Source organism: Oryctolagus cuniculus, chromosome X (genome assembly GCF_964237555.1).
Source record: "Oryctolagus cuniculus chromosome X, mOryCun1.1, whole genome shotgun sequence".
In the NCBI taxonomy this organism is placed as follows: Eukaryota; Metazoa; Chordata; class Mammalia; order Lagomorpha; family Leporidae; genus Oryctolagus; species Oryctolagus cuniculus.
Genome location: NC_091453.1, coordinates 73,384,407 through 73,405,406, shown reverse-complemented (window position 1 = coordinate 73,405,406; position 21,000 = coordinate 73,384,407). Strand labels below are relative to the sequence as shown.

The following is a 21,000-nucleotide window of genomic DNA, read 5'->3' as shown; positions in this document are numbered from 1 at the left end:
ATAGAGGATTGCAAAGATACTCCGCAACCGGAGAAATGTGGCTATCTCTGGTGGGGGAATGGAAAGAGGGGCCCAGTCAGAGGGGCAGGCAGGCTGCTGCCGTATTGTTGGACTCTTTTATAGCAAGCAAGTATTCACGTATTACCTGTGTAATTTAAAAAGATTTTTAATAGCAGAAAAGAGAGCCTTCGCTCAGCTTTGCAGCAGGGGTAATTAGGATGCAGAGAGCCTGAGAGGCGCTGAAAGGCAGGCAAAATGAAAGAGTGCTCCTGAGAACTGGGACAGCGCCCACAGCCCGCCCCAGTCACACTTCCTGTTTTCCCCTCCTCTGCAGTCACCTGCGGTTTTGCAATACGTTATACCACATCTCATGTCACGGGCAGAAAACACTGCTCTTTTGCTCTTCCTCCTCCTCCCCCAAGGACACACCGATTTCGTTTTTTAATTGAATGTTCGTAAGGTTCCCATTACGAAGCGCGAGTTATGGTGCTTGCAGCTGTGCATCTCTCCCCCACTGCTGTTATTCTGAAAATAAAGAAATGCATAAGCACCGAGTAGCCCCCACCCACCCACCCAGGTTCCCTGCACCTCCTCCGACCTCAGTGGTGGAGTAAGCAAACAGTATGTGAGGCCTCTGCGAACCGAGGGTACATTTGTGTCAGTGGAGAATCTCGGGTCCCCATTTCAAACCGGGGTGACTGAGTTAATAGCTGCTATTCTGAAGGAGGACAGCAAAAAGTTGGGAGCTCATTGCTGATGCCGAGCTCTGCGGAAACTTTCTCCCCTTGGCCTTCTCTCCAACTCTCTCCCCACCTAATACTGAATCTCTGTGAGAGCCTGCAAATCCCCACGACTGCCAAAGCCAGTTCACCAGTTCAATGATGCCCAATGGACTATTAAGTAGCTGACAAAAAAGTTGTCTAAGAAAACCTAAGGAAGTGAGGAAATACTCACTGAATATTGATAGGCAAATGCAACAGAAAACCAGCACATCTTAGAGAGTCATCTCAATGGTGGCAGGAAAGTATACTCACACGTTTGAAAAGAATGGAAGAAGAGACACCAAAATCATGACACTGGTTACTCTGGAGTAGAAGGGTTGTTGGTGATGTTTGCTTCTCTGTGTTTTCCAAATTTTCTTCAATAGGCATATTTCAATTTTATAACTAGGAAAAAGGTGTTTTTTTTTTTTTTAAAGATTCTACAGTGACATGTTGCCAGGCAGGAGAGTGACCTCAGACGTTTTAGAAAAACCCTAAACTACACCCAGAAAGGGTGCTTCCTTCACAGATGGCCAGAAAATTTGGTTAATCAGAGCATTCAGCTTTTGGGCAGTTTTAAGGTATATAAGATATTTACTTTACAATACAATAAAACCCTATTCTCATTCTAACTTCTTATTGCATATAATATGCATAACGAATATCACTTACAATTATAAAGATTCATGGGAACCAGAAGTCAAAATCACATATAATGGAACAGGCAGCTAAAAGTCTTGAGCTGATATCAGGAGGCTCATAGCCCATGTGCTGCCTCCAGTGTTGTCAAGGGAATGGAAGCCATCCTTTCATCAGGTATATGAACCACAAAAGCCCTGTCAACTTCTCAGAGGTTTCAAAAAAAAAAAAAAAAAAAAAAAACATAAAACAACACTTCCAATATACCCAGCACGTCAGATATGAGGATTTCCCTCATGCTCATTATGCCAGGGCAAGAGAAACTGACAGTAGTACTAACGCCCTGTGCTGGCCGAGAGAAATCTGGGGGTGGTCCCAAGGAGAAATAAGCCTTGCAAAAACTGGCAGTGCCCTTAAGCACCGTCGAGAATGTTCTTCAGTGGAGGAGCAGCGTGGGGACCCTAGGAAGCACAAGGGAGACCACCCTACCATACAGGGAGAGGGTGGATGGGCCATTTTTGGCAAATCCAATAGATGAAACTCTGATGTACAAGATAAGAGGCCGGTGCTGTGGCATAGTGGGTCAAACTGCTGCCTGCAGTGCTGGCATCCCATATGGGCACCAGTTCAAGTGCTGCTCCACTCCCAGATGCTCCAATTCCAACCCAGCTCCCTGCTAATGTGCCTGGGAAAGCAGCGGGGGAGGGCCCAAGGCCTTGGATGGGGCTCCAGGCTCCTGGCTTTGGCCTGGCCCAGCCCTGGCCATTGCAGCCATTTGGGGAGTGAACCAGCAGATGGAAGATCTCTGTCTCTGTCTCTCCCTCTGTAACTCTGCCTTTCAAATGAATAAATAAATCAAAAGAAAAAAACACAGCAAACCTTCAAATACACACACACACACACACACACACACACACAAATACATACACAGAGATAAATTCCAGAGTGGTTTTTCATTCTATAAAAGGATTCACAGTAGGATTCCATTAACTAGCCAGCTCTCCTGGTGCATTGAAAATGGGATTCAATAGACGAACACTCAGCTGTCATGTACCTTCATAGGAAGACAATAGCTATCCACACCTGCCCGGACAGACCGGGCTGGAGTGCTGTTTCTAGTCCACTTACAGAGCCCCTGCTGAGCAGAAAGCAGACAGCAGCCTTCTCGCCAACTCTCTCCCCACCCAGCTCAAGGAGTCAGAGCAGGGAAGGGGTGGAGTTCCAGTCTGCCACCTCATTTGGAAGCAGAAGCAGGCAAAGGCCTAAAAGAAACTAGGCTGGAAGACAAGGAAACAGAAGAACCATACAATGCTAAGGGCTGGAAACGCCCCGAAAGATCACCTCATCCAATCGGCTCTTTTTGCAAAAAGGGAAACAGAGACCCGGAGAGAGGAAGTGACTTGTCCGGAGTCAGAGTGATTTTAGTGGTGAGGAGCGGCGCTAGGATCCAGGCCCCTGTCAAGCAGAACGCCACACTTAAATGGAAACGCTGACTCAAGAGGCACAAGCAGCTCTGCACACTGCTGAAAGTCTGGAACATCGCCCTTGATGCTGGTCAGCAGAAGGTTCAGGCAACGCGACGCAGAAGCCCGTGGGCTCACCAAGAGGCTCTGGCCCACAGAAGGCAACTGAGGCAGTGGACGCCACAAAGGGCCTGTGCTCCTTTCTCCTTATCCTCTCCCCTCCTTTTCTTTCCCATTTCCCTCCTCTTCTGATTCTGGCCCAAGCCTCAGCCTGGCCAATTGCCAGCTCCGCTCAAGAGCCCCAGAGCTGGGAGCCCCTACCTAATGCCACAAGCCCGAGTGCAGGTAAATGATCTCTACCCTAGAGCAGGGCAACTCGTGGTCAGGACTGGTTAACTTTCCCACACAAGCCAGACAAATCAAATCGCCTTCAAGCCAGGCAATCTCAACAGTTTCCTGGGTGTTCTAGCCTTTGTTACCTCCAATCTGTTAAAGAAAAAGAAAAGAAACAAGAAGAAAGGAAGGAAGGAAAAGAAAGAAAAAGAAAAGCAAAGGTTTACCCACAGGCCTCTGGGTGAATGCCCAACTGCCCTCTGGGGAGTGTGAATTTGCCTCTGCCTCCATCTGGTCTCGTTTAATGGGGAGCTTAAAAAAAAAAAAAAGAAAGAAAAAAACCCTAGTTCCTGCCTCAGCGCCAGTGTTCAGGGCTAGGGGCCTCCGCTGTGAAAGGAAACCGAACACCACCTCACACCTCATCAGGGCCGCGAAAGCACAGTTCTGCTCCTGTTACCCCAGGGCCTTCGCGAGGGGTCAGAGAGGGCCCTGGCAAGGGAAAGCTGAGCCCTGAGGCCTGTCCCTGAGAAGGCCTGCAAATGCCCACCCTCCCCGCCCCCAGGCACCTGAAGTGAGAGCAATGGGTGACCCGACTCCCGGGCCAGCTGAGAGCCCGCTGCGTGGTTCGGCAGATGGCTGCCTCTAATGAACAGACACCGGAGAAGGGGGTAACATTATTTTCTCACCCTCCTGAGCATGTGCGGGGAGCCGAGAAGCCCACGACTTCCAATGCCCACAGCACAGGCCGCCTCCTGCCAAAGTCAGGAGGAAGGGTCTGTCTTTCTCATTTATTCTGCACCCCCCCCTCCAGTTGTTACTTAAAATAACCCATCGTTACATGGCTGGTGGCTCCAAGATTTTTATTTAAAGCAATATGGAGAGGAAAAAAAAAAAAGAAAACCCACACAACCCGTGACTGTGCTATCTTGGATTGAAGCTGAGAATCTTTTTAGCATCAGTCTTCAAATCCCCCAAGTATACTCTTCTCTGATCCCTATGAGGGTGCTGGGCATCGGGGAGGGGAGAAACACAATCAGAAGAGGGGGAAGGGGGCAGGGCAGGATTTTAGTTTCTTAGAAACATCATTTGAAAAAAAAAAAAGAATCAGTGTCATCTGGTAGGTGTTTGAGTGCTTCATCCGCTTTGGACTAAGTCACTTGGTCTCCCTGCAGCCATAAAATGAAGAGAACAATAAGACTTGTCCAGGAAGCTGTTGGGAAAAATGAAATCATACAGATGGAAGCATTTTGAGATAGTGGAGAGAAACATGTTCCATAGATCTGCAGTTTTCTCTTTTTCCCCTCCCCGCCCCCCAACCCCACCCCGTTCCACAACATGCAACTCAAAGTCTTTCTCAGTTGTTCATGCTAATGCTAAACCGTGGCAATGAGACTCTAGAAACCCAGGCAAGTTCAGAAATCAGTCCTATTTACTTTTGGAATACCTTTTTCCAGGGGACCTATCTTCTTAATTAGTTTTGCTCAGTCTAGTGCAATGGGTTTGCTCCCTTCTAGCACACAAAGGGAGGGACCGAGCTGTGTAACAAAGCTCGTAATTAATAGAAAATTGACAGCAGAGACTCCACAAAGTCAATGTTATGCACATGACTGCAGATCAAAATCTCATTCTCCTATGCAGACAAATCATTCTGCTGTGATGGAGTTTTGTAATAAGGAAACCACTACCACATGTGCAGGATTTAGGATGTGAAAAGGAAACACGGCTTATTCCTGCCTCTCATCTGGAAGCTCTGAGAGGCCAGAGTTCCTGCGTGCCTTGGCCACCACGACATCCCCAGCACCTGGCACAGGGCCTGGCGGAATTCGTGCCCAATAAAGACAATGAATGGATGAATGAAAATAAAAGCTGGTAAATTAACAAATGAAATGTTCCCAGCCCAGGAGAAGAGGTAAGATCTCCCCCATCTGCACAGCTACCCACTTCCTGTCTGAAGCTCTCAGGAAGCCTTTCTGTCACCCAGTGTCCCCATCCACTGCTGGAGTAGGTCCCTTGTAATGACATCTCGTGGCAGGCAGTCTCTGCCTGTGTGGCACTTATTACAATGATAATTGTATAGTTATTTGGGTCAGTCTCCACTGCTAGATTGTAAACTTGAAAAAAAAAAAGGAGACATGTGTGTTTGGGGGATATTTCATTCTCTCCTAACTTTTTATTTTGAAAACTCTCAGACACACAGGAAAGTTGAAAAATAGTGTAATGATTGCCCATCTATCTTCAATTTTTTTTTTTATTTGGAGCCAGGTAAATTTTCTTCAGGACTGAATCTCCAGTAGACCCATGGGTGAACATGGAGGTTTTGTTTTCTCTGCTTGGAGTATAGGATCACCTTTCAGGTGCGGGTGGGGGGGTAGGCATGGCTGAGGCAGGGAACTGCGAGGGGAAATCAAAGGGTAATGGCCATTTGATAACAAGAGCAGCATGCAGTAACAATCTCTGCCCCACTTGTAAGCAGTTGGCCTGGGACACTGGCCCCAGGCCAAACTTTCTAGGGCACATGGAGCCTCCACCCGGTCTTTCATTAGGGAGAACAGCCATTACCTAAATTGCCACAGGAAAAAGCATCATTGTTCACATTGTAGGTTACAGTCAAGCCAAAATCAACAAAATCTTCTCCCTGTGGGCCAGCACTTACATATAGCCTGGGCTCCAAAATGCAACATTGAAAGAAACAGCACAGTGGAAGAGCCATAAGCAAGTCGGTAACCTTTCCAGACAGTATTAATAGCAGCCCTCACCATCTTGCAGGCAAGGGGGTGCAATGGGGTATCCTAAGGATCGTCCATAATTTTCTGATTATTTCAGTGTCCACAATTTGTCTCTCCAACTAGGCTGTGAGCTTAAAAGCCATGGATCGTGTCTACTACCTTTTTTTTTTTTGTATAGTTGTCATGGGTTAGCTTTAGTGCTGGACACAGTGGAGAAACAGTGTTGGTAGACAGAATCCTTGATGATTTTCATTCAAATCGGATGGAATTGTTACCAGAGCACCTCAAAGTTCATGGGAAAAAAAATTTTGGTGCGAAAAATTTGAAAAACCATGTACAGTTTTTTTCAAAATGCACATTTTTATGAACTTTTTGAAGACCCCTGGTATGCATGAATTTCAAAAAGGTTTTGCACCAAAATAAACAACTTTGAATTCCATTTTCCATGAACTTTTTGAAGTATCCTGATATTATGTATCTAACGGTTGAATTTCCAAGTTGTATCCATGTCCAAATGTAGACCTTCCCCAGAAACTCTAAGGCCTGTTTTAGGCACTAAGGGTGTTTAGCCACAGTGACCCTCACCTGACCCTGGAAAGGACATCTCCCATCTACACCAGGGTGCGACTCAACATGACAACATGTCTCAGACCTCATTACAAATAGCTCCTATGCTAGCCACACTCAGGTTTCTTCTCTAGTCTTCTCTTCCCAAGCCCTGGACAAATGTTCCTTGCAAGAAACCAGCAGCAACCACCCATCCAAGGTCTCTTGAGTTAATTCCATCTTCCTTTGGTGAATTACAATTACTTGCAGACACAAAAGAGAGCAGAGAGACAAATGACACATAAACAAGAGCTTCCCTGGATGGGGGGAGGAGGCATGGGGAGTGACGTCAGTTTTCCCAGAAACCCATTTATCACGATAACAAGGTCTCAAGCGCTTGGGCTGCTCCTCCAGCTTCAGAGTCTGGTGTACAATTATGTTCTTCATCACACAGAACGGCAAGGCCAGCCAGAGCAAACTGGAACCATGCCAAGAAAACCAAGTGGCCCTAAACCACCCTAGAGCCCTCATCTGCAGAACAAAGGGGACCTGGGATTGCTAAAGTTGTGCCTGAGATGAAACACAACCTTCTGGAATGTTCCCCCTTGCAACAACTGCCTGCAGACCTAATCCAGGCAAGGGGAGAGTATGGACAGATCGATGCAAATTCATTAGCTGACAAGAAAAATTATTCATGTCATTTTTGGTCACTAAACATGGAATGAGTGTAATCCAGGTGACTGCCCTTCTACTTCAGCTATGCAAGCTCTCAAATACGGGTAACGAGGAGCAGCAAATCACTCCCAGAGGCCTCGAAACACGAAAGCAAGAAGTAGTACAGTGTCAGTCTTGAGGGAAAGAGAATTCTCTCAAATTCCATCATCACAGACCATTGTCTCCTATCGACGCCTGGTTCTTCCACATCCTGACTACATAGAAAGCTGTGTTGAGGTGTGTGGGGCGGGGGGATTCCAAGAAACGACCCTGCCCCTTCCAAACTGGGACAAGAAGATCGAATAGATCAACAGATCTTCTCTAGAGAAAATACTATCAGATTCCGGATCCAGATGTTTAAAACAAATCCATTTCCATTACAACAAATACCTAGAGGTGGGTGTGTTTTCTTTATTTTGTTTTGTTTTGCACTAGAATTGCACTGGATGGACGATTTCCCTAAACAAGTAAGCTACAAGGTTTTAAAATAGTTTTTGTGTGGTTTGGAGATTTTCATCAAGTAATATCTGGGGTCTTGGGATCTGACCAGCTCTACCTCACCTCAGTGTAGGTGGGCTTCTTAGAATACCAGGTGCTCAAGGATGGGTAGAAAAGCTAGGTTTCCCCTCAAATGGAATCACCTCCTCCCTTTACAACCAACTTCTGGTCTAAAAAAAAAAAAAACCACCATGGAACCTCAGGTCATTTCAGTATGATTTCCCTACATAACCCAGCCTGGAAAACTTCAGTTTTGTAAATGAAGATGTTTTTTCCAGAGTTGGTCGCCAACGAAAAGAGAGACAGCGGCGCTTTTGCAAGTCTCACACTTATTTTCCCGAGTCCCCGTGGAAGGAAGCCAGCTCCCCAGGTTTTGGCTCACAAGCCCAGTCGAGTTAAACATGCACTCGGGACAGACCCCCAGAGGCCCGCTCTGGAATACGCCAAAATACGCAATAGGCCCGCGAACTGCACCCCGCAAACACGCACAAATGGGACCCAGAGGTACACAGCACGAGCAGACAGAGAGGCATTCGGACACACGGACATACATCAGAGGTGAGCACACTCTAACAGGCAGATTCATCTGGGGTCACCCGGCCGCCCCGGCAGGCAGAAGTGCGCGCGCGCGTGCACAGATACGCGCATACACTGATACACACAGACGCAGTCACATATGCAATGCATATGGAGAAACCTTACCCCAGCCAGTCACCTCCCCGCCCCCCTCGCCACTCACCGCTTTCGGCCCCAGGCTAGCCCCAGTCCTACGTCCCTCTTCCTGAACAGGCCGGGGTCCCGGCCGGCAGCTGTGCGAAGGAGAGCGGCAAGGCCAGAGTGCCAGGGACCCGGGAGCACTAGGCAGCTCGTGCGGCCATTCATTCGGCAACGCCCCAGCGGCTGGGCTGCAGCTGCAGCGAGGGAGGTGGCGGCGTTTACTGCAGCACTCCGGCAATGCAAGTTCAGCCGCCGGCCCGTAGGCTGTGGCCACCAGCCCCAGCAGCCCGCCACCACCGGTTCCCCGGACTGCTAGGGGGACTGGGACACTGACCCCTGGAGCAGAAGTCCCGCCGTACCACGGCTCTTAGATGCTATCCAATGCCCTCCTCTCCGTGGCGGTGGAGGTGGCCGGGTCTCCTCGACCTTCCCCAGGCTCCCGGCCCTGACGCTGATACCAAAGCCCCGCACTCACCACCTGGCGAGCTATATCGGTCGCTGCCATCGCTCCTGCGTCCGCCAGGGCTGCCACAGGCGCCGCCGCAACGGGAGCTACTGCACAGGAAACAGAGGAGCTCCTCCGACAAAGAGAAAGTGTTACACTTCGGGCGCGACCAAGTCCGGTGGGGGGAGGTGCAAGGGAGGGGCCCCCTCACCGCTGCTCCAACCCCAACCTCGCCTCTATCGCCCACCCCCTCGGAAGTAGGGTGTGAGGAGAGGGTGGATTTAACGTGCCGCCGTCTCCCTACAGCGAGCCCAGTTCTAGTTCTCGGTGCAACCCCAGCCATAGGCCTCTGCGAAGGGGGGCGGGGGCTCCCCTCGGTGACCAAGTCCTCTGCCCCCCCCACCACTAGGCTCCATGGTACGTCCCGACCTCTGCTGAATTGTCACACCCCCCTGCTCTCCTTTACATCCCTGAGTCTCCAGACCCTGAAGGCTGGAAGGGAGCCCCTGCCCCTCCCCCTTCTCGCCCTCAGTTCGGTGGTGGCTGAGCTCTGTGGTCCTCCTCCCTCTGCTCCTAGCCCCCTGTGCCCTCTCATCCATTCCATTGAGATCCCGGGGTGGTTGGATGGGAGAGCTGGACACTGGAGTCTCAGTGATCCACTGTGTCCCCTCCCCACCCCATCCATGGCCTGAGAACATTGCTGAAGCCTGGGTGAGGCAGGGGACAGGGGGAGGGGGCTGCAGCACCTGCAGCTCCACAGTGGAGCTTAGAAAGGGGCAGCTGGGGGCCAGCCGCAGTGCGGCCGGCAACTGAACTGTGACTTGTGGAGTCCTAGGCCAGGGGTCGGGAGATGTCCCTTCTGCCCCGGGATTCCCAAGCCTCCAGTGCCGTGGACTATAATTTCATGGAGCTCAGCTCACCACCACTGGGTATTTAATACAAACAGAATCTATGCCTCCTCTCTTCCAACCAGCTTTAGATGCTCAATGAGAGCAGAGGCTCAGGCTACCCACCTCTCCTAGAGCCAGGGCTCATGGGGAGTCCCCAGCTCTGATGAGCCGGATGGAGGGGCAGGTGATGCGAGGTAGCCTGGAGTCGCTAAGATTTCCCCTTAACATGAATTCAGATCGGGACAAGGCAGCGGACAGCGCGCAGCAAAGGAGAGAACCTCAGAAGGCAGGGATTGTGCCTGCCCTCCTTTTCCTTCTGGCCAACCGCAGTCCCTTACTCTCCACATCTCTCCACCTCCCCAGCCCTGACACCCTCCCCTCTCTGCCGGGATTGGCCCCTTGCTAGCTGCCTGTGACTGGAGAATTGCCTTGGATTTGGCATGCCCCAGGGCTCAGTGGGCGGGACACTCCACTCCTCAAAAGGCCAGGCCTCCTGGTCTCAGACAGGGACCTGGCATGGGGAGAGGTGGCAGGCCTATGTGGGAAACCTGGGTACAAGATGATACTCCCCAGAGGCCCAAGGCAGGAGCTGCTGAGGAGGGAGGCAGAGCAGAGGGAGAAAGAAAAGTAGGAACCAGGGAGAGATGGGGAGAAGGGTGGGGCCTCGGAGGAGAGGCAAGGCAATGGAATGGCTTCAAGCAGTGCTTCCTTGGCCCCTGAGTCCACCTGCCAGACAGTGCTTGTCACACTCTAACTAGTTCTTCACTTACCCAGGGTGCCTTGAGAACAAGGGCTCTGCAAAATGCATGCTCAGTGCCCAGGGTGGAGCCTGGCATCCAGGAGGTACTCAGTAAAGAGTTTCCTAAACAGGAGACAGAAGATTCAGATGGGGGAGGGGAGGGAGCATGCAGAAAGGAGAGACGCAATGATGGGTTAGCAGTACGGATAGTCATGTATAGCCAAGTACTCAGATGGTGCCCCCTGGGGCCGGCATTGTGGCACAGCAGGTTAAGCTGCCACCTGCAACCAGCATCCCATATGAGTGCTGGTTAGAGTACTCGCTGCTGCTTCACTTCTTCTTCTTCTTCTTCTTCTTCTTCTTCTTCTTCTTCTTCTTCTTCTTCTTCTTCTTCTTCTTCTTCTTCTTCTTCTTCTTCTTCTTCTTCTTCTTCTTTTTTAAGATTTATTTATTTATTTGAAAGGCAGAGAGAAAGAGAGGTCTTCCATCCACTGGTTTACTCCTAGATGGCCACAATGGCTGGAGCTGCGCCGATCCAAAACCAGGGGCCAGGAGCTTCTTCTGAGTTTCCCACGTGAGTGCAGAGGCCCAAGGACTTGGGCCATCTTCTATTGCTTCCCCAGGCCACAGCAGAAAGCTGGATCCAAAGTGGAGCAGCTGGGACTTGAACCAGTGCCCATATGGGATGCCGGCACTACAGGTGGCGGCTTTACCTGCTATGCCACAGCGCCAGCCCCTGCTTCACTTCTGATCTAGATCCCTGCTAATGCACCTGGGAAGGCAGTGGAGGATGGCCCAAGTGCTTGGGCCCTGGCACCCCTGTGGGAAATGTGGATGGAGTTTCGGGTTCCTGGCTTCAGCCTGGCTCAGCCCCAGCCATTGCAGCCATCTGGGCATTATATCAGTAGATGGAAGATCTCTCTCTCTCTCTCTCTCTCATCTCTCCCTCTCTCTTTAGCTCTTTCAAATGTCTTTAAAAATGTCTTTAAAATGTCTTTAAATGTCTTTTAAAAAAGAAGAGGAAGAATAAGAAGGTTGTCCACTTTGATCCATCACTGTTCTGGATACCCAGCGGTGGCCTGAAGAGAGAGGCCTGGCACAGTCAGGGACCAAAACAGGGGAGTTTTGTGAGACAGATGGCACAAGACCGCAGGGCAGATGGCGGTGGCAAAGGGGGGCAGCTGGAGTCTCTGAAACTGGGCAGGGCCTGGGGGAGGGGCCGGGGCCTGGATTAGGGTGGCGACAACAGACAACACTAGGGGCCAGGGCTAAATATGAGGAACCTCTGTGCGGTTTGGGCCCCACCCGGATGGGGGCGGGGATTCAAAGTGATTGGCTGGCATCTGGCAGGGAAACAGCTCTCCCCCTGCAAAGGTGGGGCATGGCCAACAGGAAAGGGCCTGAGGCCACTGGATGTGATCTGGACCTGGGGTTTGGGTACTGAGGACAGAAGCCTGCATTTGGGAGCCAGAGCTGAGAATTGCTGCCGGGAGGGCTAAGCCACTGGGTACCGGTGGGCTGTGGGGCTCCCCAGGAATCCCTGCTTGCCTTCCCAACTCCTGTGCTCGGAACCCTCCAGCCTAGCGCTCCTAGGGGACCCTGGATCCAAGTTTCTGGCCAGCGCTGAGGGCACCTGAGCACGGAATCCTTGATGTCCAACCTGTGTGCCCCAACTCCGCCTGCCTGTCCCTACAGACTCCCAGAACCTGGCCAAGGCTTCCTGATCGAAAACGCCGGACCTTGTAGATAGAACCAAGTGTGTAATTCAAGTCTCCTGCAACCATCTGATTCCTGCAAGACCTGCCACCCACGCCTGCAAACCTCTGCCAGGTTGGGGGTGGGGATGGGGTGGAGTGGGTTGGGGGTCTTTGGGCCTCTCCCTTTCCCTGGAGTGTGGGTCAGTGTGTGTGTTTGTGTGTGCGTGTTTGGTACGTGTTGATATGTATGTAAAGGTTTGTATGCCAGTTTTGTGTGTTACATGTCCATGTGTGTATTTCAGTGTGTGTATATGTGTGTGTGTGTGTGTGTGTAAAGAGGGCTTAGCTTAGTGTTTTCTATTTTACATCGCTTGCCTTACTCAACACAATGGGCCAGTGACTGGGAGGTATAAATTATAACACTTATTTCAACAAAAAGGTATGGAAACTCCTTAGATCTGTGTGTCTACTCTTTGGTCCTGGGTTACCTCTCCAGGCCCAGGGACGACAGAGGGTAGGGGTGGGGGGTCTGAGGAGACCCAAGGACTCACAAGCAGTCAGCTGTTGGGTTTTCTTCCTTAAGTGTCTATCCCCGCAGATGAATGGGGCCAAAAGACCCCCTTTATATAAGCTGAGGCATTTTGAATGCTTAGACACTGCTGTGAATATGTGTCCATGTCTAATGTGTCCCTGCCAGGTCCCCTGGGCCCAGCACAGTGTCTGGCAGGTGTTCAATCCATGTTTGCTGACTGAAGGCATGGCCGGAAGTGTGCAAATGAGGCATTTTCAGTATTTCCACTGTCCATAAGGAAGTGGGAGCAAGCTGCAACTTCCTGGGGCCAGCAGGTGACTGGCATTAGCATGCTATATTGTTGGTGGAGCCAGACTCCCCGGCCCGAGAGGGGAAATGGCTACCCCCGCAAGATGGGAGTGGGCCTTGATTGCAGCCAAGCTTTAGAAAGCTCATTCTGATTACTAGATAGACACTACCACTGGATAGGCATGCCATGAAGGGAACAGGGAGGGAGGGAGAAGAGGGCAGTGAGTCGGAGCTCAGAGCTCAGGAAATGGCTTTGTCCCGAAAACTGTAGCTTTATGAAAGGAGAAAAGACAAAGACAGAAGAGTTAGTCTCAAGAGGAGAAGCCCTGAGAACAATCTGAAAAGCAAGCTCAGAAAGTTGAAGGAGAGGGACCGGCACTGTGGTATAGTGGGTAAGTCTGCTGCCTGCAGCGCCAGCATCCCATATGGGCACTGGTTCGAGACCCGGCTGCTCTGCTTCCAATCCAGCTCTCTGCTATGGCCTGGGAAAGCAGTAGCAAATAGCCCAAGTCCTCGGGCCCCTGCACCCATGTGGGAGACCTGGAAGAAGCTCCTGGCTCCTGGCTTCGGATCGGCACAGCTCCGGCTGTCGCGGTCAACTGGGGAGTGAGCCAGTGGATGGAAGACTTCTCTGTCTCTGCCTCTCTGTAACTCTGCCTTTCAAATAAATAAATCTTTAAAAAAAAGAAAGTTGAAGGAGGAAGACAAAGAGAAACAGAAGCGAAATGATCTGGGATTAACCAAATCCATAGTGTCAACGGAATTAGAAACTCAGATAAGGGACCCAGTGAAGATGAACTAAGGATTCCTTTGTGCATTATTCCCTGCTGCCCCTGGTTTTACACTGGCTTGTTCCAGTGGTTTTCTAAGTATAGTCTTCGGCTAGCAGCAGCAGCAGCAGCAGCACCATCTGGGGGGTTATCCTTTTTTAAAAATTTTTTTAAGATTTATGTTATTTATTTGAAAGAATTACAGAGAGAGGTAGAGCTAGAGAGGGGAGAGGAGTCTTCCATCTGCTGGGTCACTCCCAAAATGACTACAATGGCCAGAGCTGAGCTGATCTGAAGCCAGGAGCCAGGAGCTTCTTCTGGGTCTCCCACATGGGTACAGGGGCCCAAGGACTTGGGTCATCTTCTACTGCTTTCCCAGGCCACAGCAGAGATCTGGATTGGAAGTGGAGCAGCAGGGACTCGAACCGTTGTCCATATGGGATGCCGGTGCTGCAGGCTGGCTTTAACCTGCTGTGCCACAGCACTGGCCCCCTGGGGAGTTATAAGAAATGCAAATTCTCCGTCCCTACCCTTGACCTACTGAATCAGCACCTCCTATGACTAGGTGTCAGCAATCTGTGTTTTAACAAGTCCTCCAGGGGATTCTGATTGATGCTAACATTCGAGAACCATTGATTTATCTGAAAGTCGAGCCGAGGTGGGTTAGGACACAGGACTGGTAAGCTTTGGTAGGATACTGAGGGACGTCTGAAGCCTGGGCCATTGCCAACAGTGGCAGATCCTGATGGATTTCTGTGATGGGCAGCAAGAAGGTGTGGAGTGCTTAGGATTGCAGAATGGGTGCCAAAGAAGGGAGTTCGGGGGACCCTTGTGGAGTTTTTACAATACAGTGTTGCATTCATTCTAGAAATTCTCACTGAATCCTGACTGCACATTGGTGACTGTGCTAAGTACCAGAAGACTCAAGAAGGAATAGGTGACAACAACTCCCACCTTGACCTTCAGGAGCTGCCAGGCAGTGATACGTGATGCGATCAGGCAGGAGCAAGATCCCCAGGGTGGAAGAGACCCTGAGAAGGAAAGGCGCCTCAAAGAAAAGCCCTTCGGATTGAATTCTGAAGAATGAGTACTGGTTTATTCAGCAGTCTGGGAGGTAGAGAGAGCAGCACATGTGAAAATCACAAAAAGAAGCTCCAGAAAACACTTAGGGAATGACAAGCCTGGAGGCAGTGGGCCCGGGGTGGGGTGGGGGTGGGGGGACAGTGGCTATAAATGAGACCGGAAGATAAGATGGGGCCAGATCTCATGGACCGTGTCACACTGGTCAAACCAAACTGCTTAGACGTTTTAGCTCCAGAAGAAGGGTTCTCAAGCTGTGCTCTCCAGGGACAATGCCTACTCAGTCAGTGCAGTGCCTGGAACTATGCCTGGTGCAAATGGGATGCTCATAGTGCAAAAAAAAAAAAAAAATCAGTTGATGGGTAGAAATTTCTCTTATTCTAACTTTTTTAACCATAACTTTTCCCTAAATCTTTGACAGATGCTCTTGCTTATCTCTAGCACGCAACAAAACGGATGAACAAGTAGCAAATGAATATTAAACAGACAATCCCAGTACTGATCATGCTTAATTCAACAGTTTATTTTTTTCATGGACATCTGTGCTTGTGGCTATGATTTCATATTGCACACACATAATGTAGACATATTTTCTGCTAGAAGAAGTGTTCTTTTGAAAACTATTTGATTTCATATGGTGAGACTTAATATATTGATTACTTCATGACGTTCTGGAAAGAACACCATGACATGCAGATGCTGGGCCACCTAAGCCAGTTGGAGAAACTGTCCCTTAAATGGCGAGGAGCCACTGAAGAGTTTCAAGCAGAGGAGTGACACGAGCATACCGGCAATATTGAAAGGTCACTCTGGCTCCGGCTTGGGGTAAAGGTTGGAGCAGCGGGTGATTAAATGAGTTAGGGCTTGGGGATTGGCACTGTGACGCAGCAGGTTAAGCTGTTGCTTGGTATGCCAGTATCCCATATTTGAGTGTGGGTTCAAGCCCAGCTACTCCACTTGCAATCCAGCTTTCTGCTAATGTGCCTGGGAAGGCAGCCCCAAAGTGTTTGGGCCCTTGCCACCCATGTGGGCGACCCAGATGAAGTTCTTGGCTCCTGGCTTTAGCCTGGCCCAGTTCCTGGCTGTTGTGGCCATTTGGTTAGTGAATCAGCAGATGGAAGATTTCTCTCTCTCTCCCCTTCTCTCTCCCTCTCTTCCTCCCTCTGTAATTCTGCCTTTCAAATAAATAAATAAATAAATAAATAAATAAATAAATAAATAAATAAATCTTTTTACAAAAAGAGAAATGACATAGGAGTGGAGTACTATAGAGGGAATAGAGTCAGCATGGAAAGGGACCATCGACCAAGGGCCTTGTGTGCCCTTGAAGTTTCCCCCAGTAGGGAATAAAGAGCCTTTGAGGCCTTGTTTCTTAATGGGTGGCACCTGAGCCAACAGCAACAGGACTACCCTTGGTGCTTCTTGCAGGTGCAGAGGCCTAGGCCCCAACTCAAATCTGCTGAATCAGAACCTCTGCAGGGGAGAAGAACTATGGGTACATAACAAGCCCTCCAGGTGGTTCCATGCACACCAAGGCTGGAGAACCACTGTGTGAATGGGTATTCACAACAAGATCTGTATTTATGTGAATTACTTAGATGACCACATGAAGAATTGATTGAACGAAGACAAGACTAGAGAGAAGCAGGCCAGTTAGGATACTGCAGTAGGCCTAGGCTGGAATTATACATTGGCAAGAGCCAGAAATAGAAAGAAGCCTGGGCTTCCTGCCCACATCATGATATGCTAGTTATCCTCATATCATGGCTTACATATGCTGATTTAGACAAATAACATAATTTTGTATTTTCTCAAACAATTCTTGTTTGCTAAAATTAGTCCTCAGCAGTCTTAGCAGAGTCCTAGAGTACACTTTTGTAAAATGTATCGAGCATCTACCATATATAGGGCATTGCAGTAGGCACTGTGGGCTGTATAAAGCAATACAAGGGTGGGAGTTTGGCTTAGCAATTAAGAAACCAGTTAGGACAAATTAGGACACCCACATCTCATAGGAGAGTGCCTGGGTTTGGTTACCACCTCCAGCTCCTGACTCCAGTTTCCTAATAATGCAGATCCTGGGTGGTAGTAGGTGATGGTTCCAGGACTTGGGCCCCTGCCACTTACATGGGAGGCCTGTACTGAGTCCCCAGCTCCCGGATTCAGCCCTGGCCCCACCCTTGGCCAGTGCAGGCATTAGGGGAGTGAACCAGTGAATGGGAGTTCTCTCTCTCTCTCTTAAATAATTATAGAACATTTTTAAAGAAACAGAAAGTACAATTTTTTAAAAAGATTTATTTATTTATTTATTTGAAAGGCAGAGTCACAGAGAGGCAGAGAGAGAGAGACAGAGAGAGAACTCTTCCATTCACTGGTTCACCCCCCAGATGGCCACAATGGCTGGAGCTGGGCCTATCCGAAGCCAGGAGCCAGGAGCTTCTTCTGGGTCTCTCACATGGGTGCAAGGGTCCAAGGACTTGGGCCATCTTCTACTGTTTTCCTAAAGCACATTAGCAGAGAGCTGGATTGGAAGTATAGCAGCTGGGACTCGAACCAGTGCCCATATGGGATGCTGGTACTGTAGACAGCGGCTTTACCCACTATACTACAATGCTGGCCCTGAAAGTACAATTTCTGATCTCAAGGAATTTACTGTCTAACGGGGGAGAGTATACACACACATACCACAGTCAAATAGCAAATTGTAACTATACTATAAGGCAGTATCCAAGGTATAATATAGACTATAAATACCAATATTCTACTCATTAATTTGATAGTAGTTACATGAGTGTTTTTTTTTAAGATTTATTTATTTATTTTTGACAGGCAGAGTTAGACAGTGAGAGAGAGAGACAGAGAGAAAGGTCTTCCTTCCATTAGTTCACCCTGCAAATGGCCGCTATGGCCGGCACGTGGTGCCGATCCAAAGCCAGGAGTCAGGTGCTTCTCCTGGTCTCCCATGTAGTTGCAGAGCCCAAGGACTTGGGCCATCCTCCACTGCCTTCCCGGGCCACAGCAGAGAGCTGGACTGGAAGAGGAGCAACTGGGACAGAATCCGGCGCCCCAACCGGGGCTAGAACCCGGAGTACCGGCGCCGCAGGTGGAGGATTAGCCAAGCGAGCCACAGCGCCAGCCTATTTATTTAATTGAAAGGCAGAGTTATAGAGAGGAAGAGCAAGAAGAAGCGGGAGAGAGAGAGTGAGAGAGGGCTTCCATCTGCTGCATCACTCCCCAAATGGCTGCAACAGCTGGAGCTGGGCCAATCTGAAGCCAGGAGCCTGGAGCTTCATCCTGGTCTCCCACATGGGTAGCAGAGGCCAAAGCACTTGAGCCATCCTCCACTGCTTTCCCAGGTGGATTAACAGGGAGCTGGATCGGAAGTGGAACAGCCGGGACTTGAATCAGCACCCATATGGGATGCTGGCACCACAGGCGCTGGCTTGACCCGCTACATCACATTGCCAGCCCGTGTTTGCTTTATAAATATTAATTTTGTGGGGCTGGCACTGCGACATTGTAGGTTAAGCTTCCTCCTGTGGTGCTAGCATCACATATGGGCACCAGTTCAAGTCCCGGATACTCCACTTCCGATCCAGCTCCCTACTAATACTCCTGGGAAAGCAGTAGAAGATGGCCAATGTACTTGGGCCCCTGCACCCACATGGGAGACCCAGATGAAGCTCTTGGCTCATGACTTCAGCCTGGCCCAGCACCAGCCATTGTGACTATTTGGGGAGTGAACAAGTGGATGAAAGTTGGCTCGCTCTCTCTCTCTCTCTCTCTCTCTCTCTCTCTCTCCCTCTCTGTAACTCTACTTTTCAAATAAATAAAATAAATCTTTTTAAAAAAAGTTCTCATCCTAATCCAAAGGCCTAAGAACCAAGGGTGCTGATAGTGCAACTACCCATCCAAGAGCAGAAGACCAGTGTCTCAGTTTTGCATTCAGACAAGGAGAGCCAAGTCAGCCTTCCTCTGCTTTTTTGCTCTATGCAGGCCTCAACAGATGGGATGATGCCCACATTGAGAGGGCATCTGGTTTACTCAATCCACCAACTCAAATGCTAATCTCTTCCAGAGCCATCCTGACAGACACACCCTATTTATGGGCATCACTTAGCTCAATGAAGTTGAAACATAAAATCAACCAGCATCAACTTTAAATATGATTCCTAGCTTCCTGGAAATTGTAGCAAAAGTAGAAATGCTAGCTGGCATAGCTTTACATATTTCCAATACACAAAGGTCATTATATGCTGTATTAGTCCCACAAACTTTTTACAATTTTTTTTATTATTTATTTGACACACAGAGAGAATGTTGGCTCATTCTCCAAATACCAGCAATGATCAGGGCTGGGCAGGAGCCAGAACCAGGAACTGAGAAAGCAATCCAGCTTTTCCCATGTGATCAGGAACCCAATTACTTGAGCCACCACTGCTGCCTCCAAGGATCTGCACTGGCAGAAAGCTGGAGTCAGGAGATGGAGCCAGGAACCGAAGCCAGGCACTCTGATATGGGACATGGGCATTCAAACCACTAGGCTAAATGCCTGCTCCTAACTCCACCAATATTTATTAAGCACCAACTGTGTGTCAAGTCTAGAACTAGATACTAGAGATCAGTGGTAAGCAAAAACAGACGATTCCTACCTTAGTAGAGTTTATAGTCTGGTAGAGAAGACAGACAATAATGAAATAATCAGACATAGAAATGTCAAAAGAAAAAGGCAATAAGAGCAATGAAGGATATATTGATGGTGCCCTGAGAGCCTATAATGACAGTTGGGGGAGGGGCCAGGGGGACATTTGACTGAGTTTAGAGCCTAGCAGGTCAGTACAACGGTTTCATGTGGAATTGAGATTTGAAGAGTCAATAAAAGTCAGCAAGGTGAAGCGAGGATGGGAAGGCAAAGAGCATACCTGGCAAAGGGAAGAGCATTGTGAAGGCTCTGGTCATGAAGTGGAAAGAAAGCCGATGTGGCTGGAGCACAAAGGCACCAGAGTGATATGAAATGAGACTGGAGAGGTAGGCATAGAGCAAGATCACATAGGATCCTAGACCATAAGGGTTTGGTTTCGTCCTGAAAGTAATGGGAAGCCACTGAGAGGCCTAAGACAGAAGTATGACGTGATCAGACTAGTGTTTTGAAAAATTCCCTTAGCTGCAGGGTGGAAAGGGTATTGAAGGGGAAGCGAGGTGAATGCAGGAAGATAAGTCATACGGCTATCGCGCTGGTTCAGCTGAGAGAGCATGGAGATTACACTGGGGTACAAGTGTGGTAGAAATGCAGGTGGAGAGGAGAACTTACAGGGGAGAAACCTAAAGGTAAAGACAACCCAGACTTGGTGACTGGGGAGATGAGGAGGACAGTGATGACTCCTAAGTTTCTGCTTTATATGGTGGTGCATTTTATTGAGATGAGGACCTCTGATTTGCGGAAAGGGAGAAATTTTTCTGGCTCTACCTTGGAATATGTTGACTTTGAGATTCTATGGAGTCATTGCAAGGGAAGATGTCAAGCAGGCAATTGTAGCTCAGAAGAGCAATATAAATATAGAATCATCATTTAACCCTATGGGAATAGATTAAACTGCCTAGGGAGAGAGTAGAGAAGAGACAAAGATTCGAGATTAATCCCTGGAAACCACCAGAATTTGGAGGTGGAAAATGGGAGGAAGAACCTGAAAAGAACCAGAGAGATTAGAGGAAAACCAGGATCATGTGTCACTGAAGCCCAAGAAAAAAGGCATTAGACAGAACTGAATGCTGCCAAGAGGTCAAGGAAGGTAAGAGAAAATTGTACAGAGAATTTAGGGTTTGGGGCTGACGTTGGGGCACATCCCACAGTGGGCACCAGTTCAAGTCCTGGCTGCTCCTCTCCACTTCCGATCCAGCTCTGCTGTGGCCCGGGAAAGCAGTAGAAGATGGCCCAAGTCCTTGGGCCCCTGCACCCATGTGGGAGGCCCGGAAGAAGCTTTGGATTGGCACAGCTCAGGCCATTGCAGCCAACTGGGGAGTAAATCAGCGATGGAAGACCTCTCTCTCTCTCTGCCTCTCTTCTCTGTAAGTCTGACTTTCAAATAAATAGTTTCATCTTTAAAAACAAAAACAAAAACCAGAATTTGGGATTCATGAATTCTGGTGTGCATGATGGGCACC

At 49.2% G+C, this 21,000-nt stretch overlaps 1 protein-coding gene across 9 annotated transcripts in view; it reads right to left on the bottom strand.

Moving 5' to 3' along the window:
• The window catches only part of SEPTIN6 (septin 6), a 76,587-nt gene extending 67,251 nt beyond the window's left edge, over positions 1–9,336 (bottom strand). For 5 of the 9 annotated variants that reach the window (XM_008272933.4, XM_008272931.4, XM_070067094.1 and 2 more), the window contains exon 1: positions 8,873–9,195. In XM_008272933.4, the coding sequence (XP_008271155.1) occupies positions 8,873–8,902 (30 nt within the window). In that variant the 5' untranslated portion in view covers positions 8,903–9,195. Of the gene's footprint in view, positions 1–8,419; positions 8,629–8,872 lie in introns of those variants that run through there. The other 4 variants (XM_070067097.1, XM_070067096.1, XM_002720124.5 and 1 more) reach the window with 3 other exon arrangements.
• Positions 9,337–21,000: the final 11,664 nt, after the last annotated feature.